The sequence below is a fragment of the Vigna unguiculata genome, chromosome 10 (genome assembly GCF_004118075.2).
Source record: "Vigna unguiculata cultivar IT97K-499-35 chromosome 10, ASM411807v1, whole genome shotgun sequence".
Classification (NCBI taxonomy): domain Eukaryota; kingdom Viridiplantae; phylum Streptophyta; class Magnoliopsida; order Fabales; family Fabaceae; genus Vigna; species Vigna unguiculata.
In genome coordinates, this window is record NC_040288.1 from 9,717,081 (window position 1) to 9,735,529 (window position 18,449).

Here is an 18,449-nt window from a genome sequence, read left to right on the forward strand (position 1 = left end):
ATAAATTATGGAATTTTATACTATTCATAGATTTAATAAAGTTTTAAATTTCTCACGTTTTGGGGAAATGATGCTTTAATAAATGAAGTTAACGTAATATTTCTTTACTTTTTATTTAAAATCCGTAATATCTTGATGGGATGTTACAATCGACATGGCACCATATGAGGCTCTTTATGGTAGGAAATGTAGAACCCCTCTGTGTTGGTTTCAAGATGGGGAAGCAGTACTTGTGGGACCAGACTACTCAGAAGGTAAGGATGGCGAGGGACAAAATGCAGGCTTCTCAGAGTAGGCAGAAGGCCTATGCGGACCGTAGGAGGAGACCCTTGGAGTTCGCGACAGAAGATCATGTGTTCTTGAGGGTGACCTGAACCACTGGTGTGGGAAGGGCTCTCCGCTCAAGGAAGCTCTCTCCTAAGTTTCTTGGCCCTTACTAGATATTGAGGAGGATTGGGCCAGTAGCTTATGAGATAGCCTTGCCTCCTCAGTTGGCAAATCTCCATCCGGTGTTCCATGTGTCGCAACTGAGGAAGTATGTGTTTGATCTGACTCATGTGTTGGAAGTAGAGGATATACAAATCAAAGAGGACCTCACTGTAGAAGTGCCACCCATTGCTTTAGACGATAGCAAAGTTGAGGAATGCCGAGGAAAAATAGTCAGCCTTGTCAAAGTCATCTAGGATCGGAGAACCGGTGACTCTACGTGGGAGTTAGAGGAGGATATGAGGAAATCAGACCCGCATCTTTTTACTTGGTAAGTTTTCATTTTCTAGGTCAAATATTTTTGTTGTTGGGGAGAATGTAAGGCCTAATTTTTCTGCCCTAATATTTTAAGGGCTGACATTTAATATGTTGGGCCTAAGGGCTGACCCACAAGGTGCTAAGGTCCCTAAAGCAGCCAAACCCCTCCCATTCTGATCATTCTTGCGGAAATAGCTCACAACTTACTCTTTTTTTCATCCTCAAAGCTATGTTAGGGTTTTGAAGTTCAGTCATATCTGAGTTGGTTTGGCCTCGTTTTACTCACATAAGTTGTTCACGAACCCTTACCATTCATCCCTGGTTTAGTTCTTCGTGTTTCTTGTTAGGGCTCTGTGTAATAATCTCGTGCCTCATATATATTAGGGTTTCTCAGATCTTAAATCTACTCTGGGAGTGCTTGTACTCATTCGCTTCAGTGTCAGAGTTGTTTGGCTAACCCTTTCTAGGTAAGGGAAGCTAGAACCTCCTTGTTTAAATGCGATTGTGGGTTGTTTTGTTTTTGTTTCACGATTCTTGAGATTGTGTACTACTGTGAATGCATGGGATGCTTGGTTGTGTTGTTTGGTATGTATATATGGCTGACGCAGGTGCGAACAGTGGCGATGACTGATAATCTCACCTAAGCAAGCTTGTCTCGCCTAGGCGATACTAACAGAAGTTCGCTCAGGATTTCTGCTCGAGAGGTCGCTTAAGCGACGAGTCCCCGTTTTGAGCGAGGTCTCGCTTAGGCGAGGAGGGCTCGCCTAAGCGAGATCTCGCAGGAAGCCACTATTTCCACTCCTTGAGTTCTCGCCTAAACGAGGGGAGCCCGCCTGAACGAGAGAAACCTCTCGCTTGAGTGAGCACCTTCAGTCTGAGCGAGAGTTGGGCGAGGATGCGTCCTTGTTTTGATTTCTATTGTGTTATTGGATGAATGTCACGTGTATGGTTGGATTATTGTATTAAAGCATGTTCTGATTGATTATGCATGAGTGATGTGGTTCATGGGTTATGAATGATGGGTTTGGTATGATCTTGGCATGTGATTTAAATGAGATGGTTGGTATCAAAGTGACATGGTATGAAATACAATTCTATATTCATGGTTTGGGAAGGACGAGATGGTATGGATTCAACATTTGGATATGAATAAGGATGGGTTGAAAAGGTTGGCATGAGGTTATGTGCATGATAAATATTACTTGATTGATTGAGTATGATTGGTTTGTGGTCAGTGCGTAATTTCATGGGCCTCTAGGTAAAACCTCATGGTCCTGCTTCAGTGGTCGGGACGTAATTCCATGGCCCCTGTTAGTGGGAGTCCATGGTGGTGCCCCATCTATATAATTTGGTAAGGATTCAATGTAAGGTTGCATCCTGACGCTCTAAGGAGTTAGTTTATCTCACATAGAACAGACTGACTCTTGTGGTGAGAATAGCAGGAGGCTTGAAACTCATTAATGGCTAATCTTGTGTGTGGGGGATTGAAATATTTTAACACTTGTAACACTTAGATCGGGGGTGAGCAGAGATATCCACAACAAGTGCAAACATCCGTTGAATCCGACTAAATTATACATATCCGGATGAGTCGTGTCGAGTCTTAGTATATTGTTTGGAAGGTCATAACATGTTTGGGTGATGTATGTATAATTGACTATTGAAGTGTATATGATTGCATGATAAAACTATTTTCTCGACTCTAGCTTACCCTTCTGTTGTTTGTTGTGTGTTTGGTATGTGTGGTTTTCTCTTTTGCGATGATCATCAATTTATTGGTGTGAGCAGATGTGAGAAACACCCATGGTCAACAGGGGGTGATGGTTCCACTGCGTAGTCCACCTGGGCTGGATTCTTCTGTCTTGGGCTCTCTCTTGGGTTAAGGCCCATATACTGTTTTATATTCCAGTACATTATTAACTATTGTCAAGTTTTTGTATTGCTGCTCGATTTTGGCATCCTGGTGTGCCTTGGATTCCTTGGAGAAACTTTTGGATAATTATGTGAAGTGAAGTCACACTTCGAATCTTCGCTCTTTATATTATTTTGTGTGACACTTTCATTTAATTAAGTTTAATTATTAAATGGGGCGTTATATGAAAAATGGTTGTGTGATTGGGAACACAGATAACAATGGAATTTTTTAATTATTCACCAAAGAATATGAACGAATAGTAAAACATAACATTTGAACAAAAACAAACGACGATTTACACGATTTTACGATTTTTTTACGATCTTATTGATCTATTGTATTACGATTATGCATGTAATATAACTCGTAAATACGGTTTAAATAATAGGATCTTACGATTTTACTATTTAAATATCAATTTTGACTACCTTGCTTATATCAACCTTCGAAGTTAGTTAGTAAACATTCGACTCAAACTTTGATCTAGACCAACTCATCTTAAGCATATAAATGATGTCCCCTAATTTTGTTCCCCTTATTTCTTTCAAAGATTACTTGATTTATACTCAAATAATTTATAATTATAATCCGAAATTAAAACTCCTAAGCTCTATTATAAAATTGAATTAAAAGGATAATAGAATATATTTATATTTTCTTTCTCTCCATAAAACCGCAACAAACCATTACCATTAAATTTATCTTTCTTCTATAAAGTGCTACCCTATACTTTCCTTTCTCTCCTAAATATAACAGCAGATGAACAACATTTAGGTACGAAAATAAGGAACGAACCAGTACGGAACTAAAATCAGAGAAACAAAAAATGATTTAGGTACTGTTTGATCGATTTCTGAATTTTTATTTTTTATGGATATTTTAAATTTTGAATTATTAATTTCTTTTAAAGTATAAATGTTGTGAATCAAGTCTCCAATAACTAAACAACAAATTAAAATTAATTTGGAAGACTTGTCATCAAATCCGGAAAGGCAAATAAAAATTTCAGCATATCATCCTAATGACAAGGAAAAGATACTAAGAGTATATTTTCAAAGAGTACCATGCCAACCCACTCAACATATATGAATGATTGTTTAATGATTTATAGTGAGAAAGACGTGTTCAACAAAATTAACAATGACTTGAAGGATTGCTAATTTTGAGTTACATTATTAATCTCTATATTATAATCCAAAAACGTTTTGTTTTTTTTAACACCTCCATAACAATTAAAAAAGAAATGCGAATTTAATTAAGTGTTTTGAGGTTAAACTCAAATTCAAAAAAGAAAACATTCATAATTTATTTTGTATGTTTCAAACTATTTATTTTATAAATTTAACTTTATGAAAAGTATTTGCAGATTTGAATGCATAATCAAAATTCCTAATTATCAAGTATACTTTAACAGTGAAATCACAATGTGAAAATGTGATTAGGCGGACGTGAAGAACGCACCTGCTTGCTCGGTATTTCCACGATTTCGCGAAAAACAGTTGTCAGTGATATCTCATGACAAAGTCAAAAATTTGTAATTTCAAAAACATGAATGATGGTTTTTGTTTTTCAACGAATGCAAGATAATACAAGGAAAAGAAAATGATAAATTCCTTCCCATCTCTATATTGAAAGTATAATTCATATTTACTTTTTCATAATGTTTGAGTGTGTATATTATATATTTCTTTTTTGACTTAGTTTCATTTATCCGTCAATTTCATCTAAAATTCCAAAGCTTTTTATTTTATAATATTTTTTACAATTCCCTTTTTCAATATATCTTTTTAATAATATATTTAAATTCTATATCACACCTAGCCGGCCTCGCTGACATATCCGCACATATCATCCTTCACCGACATACCTATATCGGCAAAGGCTGGGGGACTGGTGTACCACACCTAACCAATTCAACCAAGTAATAATAATAAACGTCCACCATATCTACACGTGAAATTATTCAGGTAACCGGCCTAGGCTGACCTAATCCTAACCGGCTTAAACCGGTAACCTAAGACACTAAAAAAAATAACTAGCCTAGGACCACGAATTAGCAATGGCGGCACGAGCCGCCAAAGAGGTAATCGGCCTATGCCGACCACCCTGGTACACTTAATGAAATCAAAACCCACAACAGTCAAGACTAAGGGCCTGGGCCAAAGCCTAGGCCCACCTATAGCCTAAACCAAGGCCCAACCCATGGAATAGGCAAACATAATTAATAATCTATAAATGCACACTAGTGCAATAAGGGCTTTTGACCCCGGTTGTTTTTGATATTCTGCCCCGGTTCCAGAACCGAGGCATATTGGGGTGAGGCAAAAAAGGGTGGTTTTTGGCCTCGGGTGTCAACCGAAGCCATAGGGGGTACTTTTCTGCCTCGGTTCCCTGGGACCCGAAGCCATAGGGGTACTTCGCTCGCACCACCATTAGCACTGTTGCGCTCGTCCTCGCCACCGAGATCGTCGGCAAACGCTGTCGCAGCCAGACCTTCACTAGCACTGAACGAGCAACTCACCACGACGCTCACTGGTCTGAATGCGACAAGGACAAACCACCATGAACCAGTAGAGCCAAGAGATCTAGAGATCCAGCACCTCCACCGTCGTTCGAAGCATAACTTCAATCCACTGTTGTGGGCAACCCTACCACTGTGCCGCCATCACCACCGCAGACAAAGGAAGACAATGACCACCAAATCACGCCTTTGCCGTGAGCCGCGAGCACGCCTCCTTCACCAATGACGAACCAAACACCACCGCATGAGAAAACGAAGAAGAGAATGCATCCACCGCGCACAAAGTTTTCGCTCAGGGACGAAGGTGAACAATGCGAAGTCGCGAATTTGGGAACCTAAATAGGACATATGGCCTCGGTTCAATTAATAACCGAGGCCTAAAGTTCCTTTATGGTCTCGGTCAATAAAGACCCGAAGCCAAATGTGGCGACGCAGGTGACATTTTTGAAATTAGGGTTACTGGCTGACTTATAGGCCTCGGTTCTTTTTTAACCGAGGCCAAAAACCTCTTCATATTGCCTCGGTTCAATTAATAACCGAGGCCTAAAGTCCCTTTATGGCCTCGGTCAATAAAGACCCGAAGCCAAATGTGGCGGCGCAGGTGACATTTTTGAAATTAGGGTTACTGGCTGACTTATAGGCCTCGGTTCTTTTTTAGCCGAGGCCAAAAACCTCTTCATATTGCCTCGGTTCAATTAATAACCGAGGCCAAAAGTCCCTTTATGGCCTCGGTCAATAAAGACCCGAAGCCAAATGTGGCGGCGCAGGTGACATTTTGAAATTAGGGTTACTGGCTGACTTATAGGCCTCGGTTCTTTTTTAACCGAGGCCAAAAACCTCTTCATATTGCCTCGGTGCAATTAATAACCGAGGCCAAAAGTGCTGACGCTGATGACATTTTTGAAATTTTGGTTACTAGGCTACCTTATAGGCTTCGGTTCTTTTGCAACCGAGGCCTAAAACCTCTTACTGCACCGGTTTTGCATTCACCCGAGGCAATATAGTTGGACGAAATTGCAAAAATGCCACCACCTCCTTATAGGCTTCGGTTCCACTATAACCGAGGCCTATAAGGCGAAGTAAAATGTCAAATCTGCACTAGTGGCACATGGACCCCACGAATTAAAGGTACGCATTCATTACTCCATTAATCACCTGATTTGACTTTTTGAGAGCTTTTGACTGACTTAAGCTTCGGAGTCCCTTGCAGGTAACTCCTCTCAGGTCCAAGCCGAGCCGATATATGCCAAATGGGAAGAGGCCAGCCGAGGAGATATAATACTTGTGCCTAACTGATCTTATTTGTCCTTGCAGGAACAAATTCCTTTTAACAAATTATAAAAAAGAAACAACAAAATATTAAAATTTAAGGAAGGTCGTTAAACTACAAAGTTTTTATTTTTATAATATAATTTATATATTAAAAGTATTTGTTTTAATTTAATAAAAAAATTAATATATTTTGTTCAAGAAGATAAATAATCAAGTTATTAATCTAAAATTATATTGCTTTCAAAAATTGGTATTAAAATATTACAAGTTGGTCAAAGTTACTTTTACTTCCAAAGTGATTTAATTGCGTGATAGAGTCGCCGGAAACTATAAATAGTACATCTTTTTGTAGTCTATAAAAGAGAAATAGATTTTTCAAATGAGAAATATCTCTCATCATACACTTCTCATAATAAACTATGAGAGGAAACACACTCCTGTGCTTTTTTCTTTTACCATTTCTCTGCATAAACCACAATGCCAACGTCTTTCCGGCCAATGCCTATTTGCTTGGCAACGAGTGTTCCATGTTGCTCCTTTTGAAAAATAACCTAATATTCAACCCTACAATTTCCAAAAAACTCACTCTTTGGAATCAAAATGAAGATTGTTGTCAATGGAATGGAGTGACATGCAAAGAAGGTCGTGTTGTAGCCCTTGATCTCAGTGAGGAGTCTATCTCAGGAAGACTTCTTAATTCAACCGTTCTTTTTGGCCTTCAATATCTTCAAAGCTTGAATTTGGCTTTCAACAACTTCAGTTCGGTGATTCCTTCTGAACTATGCAAACTTAATAATTTGAGGTATTTGAACTTTTCAAATGCTGGCTTTGAGGGGCAGATTCCTAATGAGATGTTTCATCTCAGAAGGTTAGTTATTCTTGACTTGTCTTCTTCAATCTCCTCACCTCACAGCCTGAAACTCGACAAGCCAAATATAGCAATGCTTTTGCAAAACCTTACAGAAATCACAGAATTATATCTAGATGGTATAACAATATCTGCAAAAGGACAAGAATGGTTTCATGCTTTATCTTCATTGCACAACTTGCGTGTTCTAAGCATGTCATCATGCAATATGTCTGGACCTATTCATGCTTCCCTGGCTAAGCTTCTGTCACTCACTGTTCTGAATTTAAGCAACAACAGCATGTCCAGCTCAGTGCCAGATTCCTTAACAAACTTGTCCAATCTAGTCATACTGCAACTCAGAAGTTGTGGCTTGAATGGCTCTTTTCCGAAAGATATCTTCCTCATGCCATCATTAGAGGTGCTTGACATCTCAGACAATCAACATCTTATGGGTTCTTTTCCAAACTTCCAACCACGTGGTTCTCTTCGTGACTTGAATCTCAGCGAGACAAGTTTCACAGGAAAGCTTCCGGGTGCAATTTCTAACTTGAAACATATTGATATATCTTATTGCCAATTTAATGGAACACTTCCTAGTTCAATGTTAGAACTCATCCAGCTAGTTTATCTGGACTTGTCTTCCAATAACTTTTCAGGTACACTTCCTTCTTTTAATATGTCCAAGAATCTTTCATATTTGTCCCTCTCACATAATAGTTTAACAGGGGTGTTACCATCTAATCATTTTGAGGGCCTTAAAAATCTTGTCATCATTGATCTGGGGTTTAACTTTTTCAAAGGGACTCTTCCCTCATCTCTGCTTAAACTTCCATATTTACGAGAACTTAAACTTCCCTTTAATCAACTCACTGGTCTGTTGGATGAATCTGTGATGACCTCACCTACACTGGAGATGCTTGATTTGGGTAGTAATAATTTGGAAGGACCTATTCCTTTGTCTATATTTAACCTTAGAACACTTCGTGTCATTCAACTTAATTTAAACAAGTTTAATGGCACATTACAGTTGGACATGATTCGCAGGTTGAGTAACCTGACTTCATTATGCCTTTCGCATAACAATTTGTCAGTTGATATATACTCTAGATATGAACGTGATCCATCACCCTTTCCTGTTCTAAGAAAAATAATGTTGGCATCTTGCAAGTTGAGAGGAATCCCTAGTTTTGTGAAAAATCAATCAGCATTACTGTATCTTGACCTTGCTGACAACGAGATTCAAGGAACAATACCTTATTGGATTTGGCAACTTGAATATCTTCTTCTGTTGGACCTGTCCAAAAATTTCCTAACAAAATTGGAAGGAAATTTCTGGAACTTTAGTTCAAACCTTATGCTTCTTGATCTTAGTTCCAACCAACTACAAGGGCCATTGCCATTCCTTCCAAGGTCTGTAAATTATATGGACTACTCAAACAATAGATTTAACTCGGTCATTCCAACGGACATTGGAAATCGTCTCCCTTTTGTAAAAGTGTTGTATCTTTCAAACAACAGTTTTCAAGGACAAATCCCTGAATCCTTTCTCAATGCTTCAAGTCTTCTTCTACTCGATCTTTCTCGCAATAACTTTGATGGAACGATTCCCAAGTTTTTTGCTGAGTTGAGTAGCACTCTTCGGGTGTTGAACTTTGGTGGAAACAAACTTCAAGGATATATTCCTGATACTCTGCCAACTTCATGTTCTCTACAGTTATTGGACCTAAATGACAATCTCTTGGAGGGTACCATCCCAACATCTTTAGCATATTGCCAGAAACTACAAGTCGTGAACCTTCGAAGAAATTTATTAACCGACAAATTTCCTTGTTTCTTAAGTAAGATTTCCACCTTACGAATCATGGATTTACAGTTAAACAAACTTCATGGGTCAATTGGATGCTCAAAAAGCAGAGGTGACTGGGAAATGCTCCATATGGTTGATGTAGCATTCAATAATTTCAGTGGTGCAATACCAGGAGCACTATTGAACAATTGGAAAGCAATGATGCGAGACAATGATAATGTCGGACCAGAATTTGGCCACTTATTCATTGATATCACTGATAACTATAATCCCAAGGATTTTAAGGATTTATTGTTACACTTAGACAAAACTATTGTAGCAAAGTTGGCTAAAATTGTTGCAAACGTACCTCGCTCTATTCTTGATGAGGGGTCCTCAGACACGGTTTTTTTTCCATTGTAGGCAAATGGCTTTGGTTTATTACGGATATGGGCAAGTTTTTTAAAAATTACAGAATTAGGCAAAACGTTTTGGGGGTGCACGTTTTCATATGAAGAAATTGTGTAGCCCCCATACATTTTTGTGGGTCAACGTAGTCAGAGGCGAAATCGTGTGGGAGGTGAACATTTTTGGTGTCGTAATCGATTACCGTTTGTTGTAATCGATTACTGCATGCTGTAATCGTGCAGGGGTTTAACGTTTTTTAAGCAGTAATCGATTACCGTAGTTTGTAATCGATTACTGAATGTGTTGCAGTTTTCTGGGTATTGTGTAATCGATTACGCACGAAGTGTAATCGATTACATGCGTAATTTTTTGAAAAAAAAAAAATTTCACTCGATAGGAAAACAATGATGTATAATATAGTTGAATATGAGAGTAAAAAATAGTGATATTAGTGAAAAAAAAGATTACAATCAATTAAAGTACTAACATAATAATATCAATGTCAAAGTGCATTAAAGAAATACAAAGTTTTTGAATGAAAATAAACATTTGAAATGCATCTAAGATGGAGGAAATTGGCGCCGCACATAAGTCATGTCTTCCTCAAGTTGTCCAACCCGAGCATCTATATTGTCAAATCTTGAACCAACAAAAGCCCGAAGATCGCGGATTTCATGGATAATATCATTAAGCATAGCAGCAGATGCATCCTAGGTAGGCTGAGGCGGTGGAGATGGTGTTCGGTCATCATGAATAGGTGCATCCTGCATACCACGTTAATGAATCCATTCACCATTTTGGTTTTTTACAAAACCAAAGGAATGAATCACTTCAGCACCAATTGGACCTGTTCTCCAATTAATCTCCTCAAATGGTTCATCATCTAGAGGAACATTAAACTTAATAAAAATGTCAGTAATATGATTAGCATATGGTAAAGGGGCATGGTCTTTTAATGCCTTTTTCATCCGATATCTAATCAGATGACCCCAGTTAAGCTGCCTTCCGGTCAGCATTGCCCACATTAAGATAATGTCTTCTTCAGTAGCTTGGGCAAGGTTAGTTGATCGGGGCACTAGGCATCGACATAAGATGTAGTGCAGGATACGTGTTTCCACTCTCATTTGCCCTGCCAGTATTCCTCCTCCAATATTTACATTGTCACGACAAATCATCATTTTTGCATTGTGACTTGAATAATCATCTCTCCATTCCTGAACTATGTTTCCCTCAAAACAGACCCCTTGAGTGCCCAATTGAGTGATACGATAAAACATATCTATATCCATCCTAATTTTGACATGCTTAACTTCACTAAGAATAACCCCTTCCTCAGTAATTTGTAAGTTGGAATAAAATACCCTAACTAATTCCAGATAATAACGTTGACGATTAGTCAAAAAAGGTAATAATCCCAAGTTGTGAAGTATATCATAGCACTCAAAATTTTGCTTAACAATAAAATCATCAAGATATCTGGGTTCAAGAATATCTCTGGCAGAAAATTTTGAAGTATACCTCTCGTATTGTGCTACGGAAGAGAAGAGTCTCTGTGGTTGTGAAGGTGCGATTATTTCTTCAGGTTCGTTGACGGCGGGACCACGGCGGCGGCGAGCACCGACTTGAGTCTTGCGTTTCCTTGACGATTCTGCCATTTTAGGGTGTTTTTGAAGATTTGAATCGGTGGGTTTTGTAGAGAATTGAAAATGAGAAAGATTGCAACAAACGGGAGGTGATTTGGTGAAGATATGAAGGCAGAATGATGAATTCACGGAGGAGAGAATGGAGGCGTGGGTGGGGTTTTTGGGATGCAGCGGCGGAGAGAGAAAATGTTGTTTTTATAGTGGAAGACGAGTCGTAATCGATTACAGGGTTTGTGTAATTGATTACGACGTTAAAAATAACATTCCAGGGGCTCCTGAAAGTTGTGTAATCGATTACAGGGTTTCGGTAATCGATTACGAAGGAAAAGAATCAGTTCCAGTGGTTCGTGGTAGAGTGGTAATCGATTACAGTGTTTATGTAATCGATTACGAATGTAGAAATAAATTTTGGCAAATTCTCCTGTTAATCGATTACGAGGGGGGTTGTAATCGATTACGAAGGTATTATTTGTGTTCCAGGTTGTCGTGTTACTTGCGTAATCGATTACAGACTTTGGTAATCGATTACATTGAACAAATTTGGGGTTGTGTAATCGATTACGGTGGTATCAGATGTCCAAATTTTGGTAATTGTAATCGATTACACTTTCATGGTAATCGATTACCACACACTTTCATGATAACAATTTTTTTTTAGCCTTTGTACTCCATTGATAAGAAACTTTAACATATTCCATTAATTAAAGAAAAATAAAATGAGAAATAAGTTGCACATTACTTCAAATGGAAAGCAAAATAAAAAATAAAAAAATGATTTACGGCAACCATCTGTATCTTCTTCTTCCGCGGTGATCCACAAACCATCCAGAATTGATATCTTGGTATTCTTCGGAAGGTGTTGGTGGTCTGATGTCTCTAGTTTGGATGAAAAGCTCGATATAGGAAGAGATGCGCGGTTTTTTGACAGATTGGTCTAGACTTTGTACATGTGTCCAACGACTGATCATTTGTGAAACATCAAAGTCACATTTGATTTCCGCGGTGTCATGATATAGTCGCCTGTTGCGTATTGTTGAAGGGCGACGATAGTCAATTTATTTGACAACTCTACGGTCACCACACTCCACTAATTGAGTTACAGTTTTTAATAATTCATTGTAGGTGCAATCATGTCTGATGGAGAAGGTTTTTGTGGAATCGGAACGAAACTCAAGACCAAAACCTAATCGACTCTCTATGATACCAGCACCCCTTAAAGGTCCACCAAAATAAATAATAGTTGGTGAAGTTGGGAGAGAGTTTGAGGATGATGATGATGGGGTATTTGTAGTTAAAAGAGAAAGTATTTCTTCAGGTGATCTTGTGAAGGTCACGTACAATTCAATCATGGTGTTCAAAGGGAAAGAAGACTTACATTCCAACATTTGAAAAACATGTTCATCTGTCTTTATTTCAAATGCGTCATAGACAATATTTCCTTCAGAAGTCATTGTGGGTCGTCTGAAGTATAGGTTGTTAATGGTTGTGTGTGACTGGCTTGGAATGGCTGCACAAACTCTTTGCTTCAGCATGTTGTATGTGCAGTTGTATGGAATGCGAACAATCTCCGGAGTCTGACATATGAACTTCACCCCATCCTCACAGAGTTTGATTTCACCGTTTGTGTATAAGGCAGCTATGTAAGAATTGGAGAAATCCTGCGACTCTGTTATGCCAAACATTTCAGGGGAAAATTGTTCCATCTTTGGGTTTTGTATTAACAAAGAAAAAGAGGAAGGAGATGTCAAGCAATTGATGTGTTGAAAAGTTGAAAGTTTGCATTTGATGTAGTGTGGGGATGTGGTTTTTATAAGCATAGTAGTTGCACAATTATTGAGTGAATGAAGAAAGACAAAATGATAAAGGTTGAATTCATTACGTACATATGCAATTGTCATATTGAAATAATACACATACAAAGTACAATATTGTCCCATAATGTGATAACTTTATTTCACAACAACATTATTCAACGGTGGCTGCCTGTGCCGCATGGTGGCCTTCGTGTCGGTCGTTGAGGTCGTCTCTCAGGTTGTGGGGGAGGAGGGGGTGACTCACTTTCGTCATCAGTATCTTCCACTTCCACAGATTCAAAACCTCCTTCTGACACATTAAATGGAATTTCAGGTCTGTAGTATGGTTGTGAAGATGAGGCACCTCGGTATGCAGATGGTGGAGTTAGTGCTGATGTCCCAAACATTTGTGATGGAACACCCCCATAGCTGGAAATGTGTGGGCCAGCTGAACCACCATAACATTGCGCTGGACCTGATCCAAAGTTTGAAGGTGCTGGAAAAAAACCATATGAACTGGGAACCTGTTGAGATGACGATGGAGGATGCATTCTGTGATCCCAATTCCCAAATCCAGCAGATACATTTTGTGACTGAAGGAGGCCGGAAAAGGGTGTATCCGGACGAAACTGCTGATGTGAAGGCGGATTCTGATATTGCTCCGGCATGTCATACTAATACAAAATAAAAAATTAAATTTTATTATTTAAAATCAATTATTATCAAAACTTTAATTAACATGCAGAGAATGAAAAATTGATTCTCACTTCATCATCGGATGATTGCGCATTAGCCGTTATATACCGGATGGTATGATTTATGTACCATTGCATGTAGGGCGAGTTATCACGCAGATGGCCGCTTTTGGTGAAAGGTTCGCCCTGAACAATGAAATTATGGCGATTATTCCATAGCATGATAAAGCGATGGTGATATTGCCTCCAATTAATTTCCCCCCTTCCTCGGAGATCAGTTCGGTGAACCTCATCCAGGTTCATCGGGTCGGATGGGATGTTTTGTAGCCAACCAAACTGTCTAACTACCCGGTCAACTTGGTGAAATTCAATCGTCGCAAAACATATAAGAGGAACCAATGCCCGACTAATTGGAGAAACATTTATTATTATCATGCGATTAACATGTGGCTGTCGATATGGTGTCCATAAAAACTGCAAAAATTAGTGTTAATAATTTGAAAAGAAAAAACTAAGGGAATTTCAAGGAACAAAATACTAGAGCATGGATTGATAATGAACCTGCTTTGGTTGAATTTGATCAAATTTTTTCCGGAAGCCAACCACAGTTGTTTGGTCATGGAACACGAAACGTGTTTGCCGACACCATCTCACACTTAAGGGAAACGCAAGCCCAGCCACAATCTCGTCCTCCATGACTGGTTGTATTTCTGGAGAGATGCATGTAAATCTCTCCCACGCCCAACACTGGAGCAATAACATGCATCCACCAATGTTGTCTTGATGGAATTTTGTGTTGTGATCCAGTGCACGATAGAGGCATGCCAATACTGCGGAACCCCAACTAAAATTTGAAATATGCTCCAAATCTGTTAACAATGGCAAGAACATAAAATGTACGAGACTGGCTGATGTATCCGGCATCAACATGCTGCCAATCAAAATGAGGATGTGTGCTCGTGCATACTGTCCAACTGTAGCCAGTGTTGCGTCATCCGGTAATTCTCGGAATCTGCTATTTAGCCATGATAGCTTTATTCGGTTCCCTGTAAACATATTTTCGGGAGGAATATCCCCCAATAAATCTTGACACAGTTGTAGTAGGTTTCCAGAACTTCCACCGGTGACGGGTTCACCATCAATTGGCATCCCAGTTGTAGTGAAACATCTTCCAGGGTAACAGTTGTTTCTCCGAGTGGCATGTGGAAGGTGTGAGTTTCAGTCCTCCACCTTTCACATAATGCTGTTACCATTAGGTGGTTAATCTCCATATTACTCACTTTCAGAACGTGACCAAAACCAGCTGCATCAATTACCATTCTAACCCTAGGGTCAATAAGATCTGTATGTTTTAGTATCCAGATAGAATGGCGTCGTGGTCGGAGGACCCTCTCGTTTCCTTCCCAAATGTGGTTGGTGATGTGATCGTCTTGATGACGCAACACGGACAAGTTTGTTGGGAGGTTGTTGTTCTGAGCCATAATAAACTACATAAAAGTTTATGAAAATATTAACAGAATATCATTTGAACTTAATCACTAACAAAACAAACAAAAAACAAATTATCATAAAATTTACCAAACCTGTTAGGTTGACGGAGGACAAATAAATTTTTCTATGCTGCAAATCCAACTACTACGGGAAGGCAATGAAGTATTCAGTGATGTGAATGTTGCACCTCATATGGATACTTAAACTACCTCACCACACTATTCACTCACATGCCTTACTTCTCATTTTTCTCTCTCTCACGTACTCCACCACCTGTCTAAAAAATACGACCCTATTTTCCTATACCTCCATGCACACCACCACATGGCTCCCTATGTTTGCCACTCAAACCTTCTCTTCAATAATAATCACTTTTTCAGAGAATCTCATACTATTTCTCACATTTGCAGGTGGCAGAAACATTTCCAATCAAACTATTATTGTGAATACTATCATGTACAACAAAAAAGGATGCATTATTTTCAATAGTAATGTGCAGAAGCGTGATTTAATTTGACGACATAAGCGTGAATTTGTAATAGTATCATGGCAAGTGCAGTCCAGGAATCACGCCGAATCGAAAAAATGTAAGAAAAAAACGTGCTGGGGGGGCACGTTTTCTAAATAGAAAACGTATGGGGGGGCACGTTTTTAAACTAGAAAACGTGTGGGGGGCACGTTTTCTAGTAGAAAACGTGTGGGGGGTGCACGTTTTCTAAAAAAATTATTTTTTTTCCTTTTCACACCCCCTAACCCCTCCTTTTGCACACCAACCCACTCCAATTCATTGTAGTAACTAAAACGCTTATATATTCTACCACACTACCATTGTTTCTCTTATCAAAAGTTCTCTGCATACAAGCTTCACATCTGAAATTTTCTGATCTATTTTTCGATCTAAAAAATTTGGGTCTAAACTTCCATACCAACCTGTTCAGAATGAGTTCCTGGAATTATGGAGGATCTTCTTCGTCTAATCCAATCGATGACGAACCTATCATTCCAGACATTGTCGAAGACTTTACTTCCGATGATTTTGAGGAAGACAATGCAGACAATCAAGAAATTGTCCCGATTCCTCCTATGGATTACAATCCCTATGGGGAAGTCCAACTACAAGAAGGCATGCAATTCGATTCTAAAGAGGCAACGGTGTCTGCCATCAAACATTATCACATCACTAATGGATACAACTTCAATGTGGTAGAATCAAAACCGCATCTTTATGTTGCACGATGCATCCATTACAACAATGGATGTCAATGGCGTATGAGGGCTAGTTATAGTAAAATCTGACATCATTGGGAAATCAAGTCCATTGATGGTACACATACGTGTTTCTCTACATTAATGTCACAAGATCACTGCAATCTAGATTCGACCCAAATTGCTTCCATTGTTTTTCATTTGGTCCGCACAAATCCAAGCATTCGCATCAAAAGCTTGGTCGCTGACATCAAAAGTCGTTACAGATACACAGTCACATATAGAAGAGCATGGATTGCGAAGGAGAAAGCAATAACAATGGAGTATGGTGATTGGGACCAATCTTATAATGAAGTTCCCAGATGGTTACTAGCTGCCCAACAAACCAATCTTGGGACAATTTTTCAACTTTCCGGTCCTCCAGTTAATATTGATGCTGAGGATGGAAGTTCCACATACATTATGAAACGTTGCTTCTGGGCATTTGGACCTTGCATTGAAGGTTTTAAGTATTGTAAACCTGTTGTTCAAGTGGATGGAACCTTTTTAACAGGCAGATATCATGCCACCTTGCTAACTGCAATTGCTCAGGATGGAAATAGAAACATATTTCCTTTGGCATTTGCAATAGTAGAAGGTGAGACAAAGGAGGCATTGATTTGGTTTTTTCAACTACTACGAGAGCATGTAACTCCTCAGCCAAATCTCTGCCTAATTACGATCGGAAGAAGTTGATTGGGAATCAGACAATCTTCACTCTGTCTACTGCATACGTCATCTGGGTTCCAACTTCAACAACCGCTTTAAAAATGCCGATCTCAAGAAACAATTCATTAACTTGGGTAAGACGTTTTCCTAACTTTAAATTCCAGATGCACAAAATATTTCCTATACATAATACTTTTTCATTTCATTTTATATTTCTTTTTCACAGCTTATGAAGTCAAACAACCTATCGTGCAAGCAAAACTTTCAGCTATGAGGTCCCAATTCCCACAAGCAGTAGCTTAGATTGATAAAATCCCCTTACATAAGTGGTCTCAGGCTTATGATGGGGGGCGCAGGTACACGCACATGACAACAAACTTGGCGGAGTGCATGAACTCTATGCTTAAGGGGGCTTGCTCATTACCTATCTGTGCACTTTTGAAAATTACATTTCAAAACATAAATGCTTGGTTTGTTGAACGCGGCTTAAAGGCAGACTCTATGTTAAGAGCTGGACATCAATATCTAGAAGATGTCACAACCTTGCTCCAACAAAATCAACAGAAATCTGCATATTGTCATGTTCAACGCTACGATCGAGATAATTCAGAATTCGAGGTGCAAGAGATATCGAGCCCCCATTACTATCGGCCAAAACCAATCTCATTCACTGTCAGATTAAACGATTGGTGGTGTGATTGTGGTCACTTCCAAGCTAGTCGATTACCCTGTCAGCACGTCATAGCTGTTTGTTCTTTTGGTCACATGCCACTTTCAAATTTTATCGATCCAGTTTACACCCTTGATAACATAAATAAGGCTTATCAAGTCCAATTCCACCCCCTGCGAAATGAGGACTATTGGTCAACATATACAGGTCCTAATTTCAATCCAGACCCCCAAACTAGGTGTAAGGCTTCGGGACGACCTACAAGGACTAGGATCCACAACGAAATGGATCAACCCGTTACGGATAAGCCAAAAATTGCTCTTATTGTCGCACTGAGGGTCATCATAGGGGACAATGTCCATTTCGCCAATAATTTGTACATTTTTTATTTCAATTAATTTAATTTTCAATGTTTTTTTCTTCTTTCTACAATGTCAAAACTAAGACAATTTTCTATGAACATTAATATTTCTTATGCCTTCATCAACTACAAGTTCAAATACTTTATTCTTTTATGGACCAATAAAACTTTATCAAATGAGAACAAATTATTATGCTCGCCTCTGTATCCAATTCTAATTTAACAACTTTGTTTTTCAAAATTTGTACTGTAATCGATTACAATGGTATTGTAATCGATTACAATTCACTCGAACAAAATGCATTAACCATGTAATCGATTACACTTCGTTTGTAATCGATTACATTACACCCAGAAAACTGCAACACATGCAGTAATCGATTACA

The 18,449-nt window shown here is 38.8% G+C and overlaps 3 protein-coding genes across 3 annotated transcripts; all 3 read left to right on the plus strand.

The window, feature by feature from the left end:
• The first annotated feature begins 215 nt into the window (after positions 1 to 215).
• Positions 216 to 683, plus strand: LOC114165202. The gene is made up of 2 exons (XM_028049862.1): positions 216 to 365; positions 441 to 683. The coding sequence occupies exons 1-2, from the start codon at positions 216 to 218 to the stop codon at positions 681 to 683; spliced, it is 393 nt and encodes a 130-aa protein (XP_027905663.1).
• A 6,188-nt stretch (positions 684 to 6,871) lies between these two features.
• On the plus strand, positions 6,872 to 9,511 carry LOC114165203 (receptor-like protein 6). Its single transcript, XM_028049864.1, has one exon. It carries the CDS (start codon positions 6,872 to 6,874, stop codon positions 9,509 to 9,511), a length of 2,640 nt encoding a protein of 879 aa, XP_027905665.1.
• A 6,546-nt stretch (positions 9,512 to 16,057) lies between these two features.
• LOC114165204 lies at positions 16,058 to 17,335 on the plus strand. The gene is made up of 3 exons (XM_028049865.1): positions 16,058 to 16,385; positions 16,494 to 16,961; positions 17,259 to 17,335. Exons 1-3 carry the CDS (start codon positions 16,058 to 16,060, stop codon positions 17,333 to 17,335), a joined length of 873 nt encoding a protein of 290 aa, XP_027905666.1.
• The last annotated feature ends 1,114 nt before the right edge of the window (positions 17,336 to 18,449 follow it).

Excerpts from the sequence above, each read along its gene's own strand:
- LOC114165204 (XM_028049865.1), top strand. The coding sequence starts at position 16,058 with ATGAGTTCCTGGAATTATGGAGGATCTTCTTCGTCTAATCCAATCGAT. Across the intron at positions 16,386-16,493 it reads CAACAATGGATGTCAATGGC|ATTCGACCCAAATTGCTTCC; the intron begins GTATGAGGGCTA and ends ACTGCAATCTAG. Across the intron at positions 16,962-17,258 it reads GGCATTTGCAATAGTAGAAG|CTTATGAAGTCAAACAACCT; the intron begins GTGAGACAAAGG and ends TCTTTTTCACAG.
- LOC114165203 (XM_028049864.1), top strand. The coding sequence starts at position 6,872 with ATGAGAGGAAACACACTCCTGTGCTTTTTTCTTTTACCATTTCTCTGC.
- LOC114165202 (XM_028049862.1), top strand. The coding sequence starts at position 216 with ATGGGGAAGCAGTACTTGTGGGACCAGACTACTCAGAAGGTAAGGATG. Across the intron at positions 366-440 it reads AAGATCATGTGTTCTTGAGG|ATATTGAGGAGGATTGGGCC; the intron begins GTGACCTGAACC and ends GGCCCTTACTAG.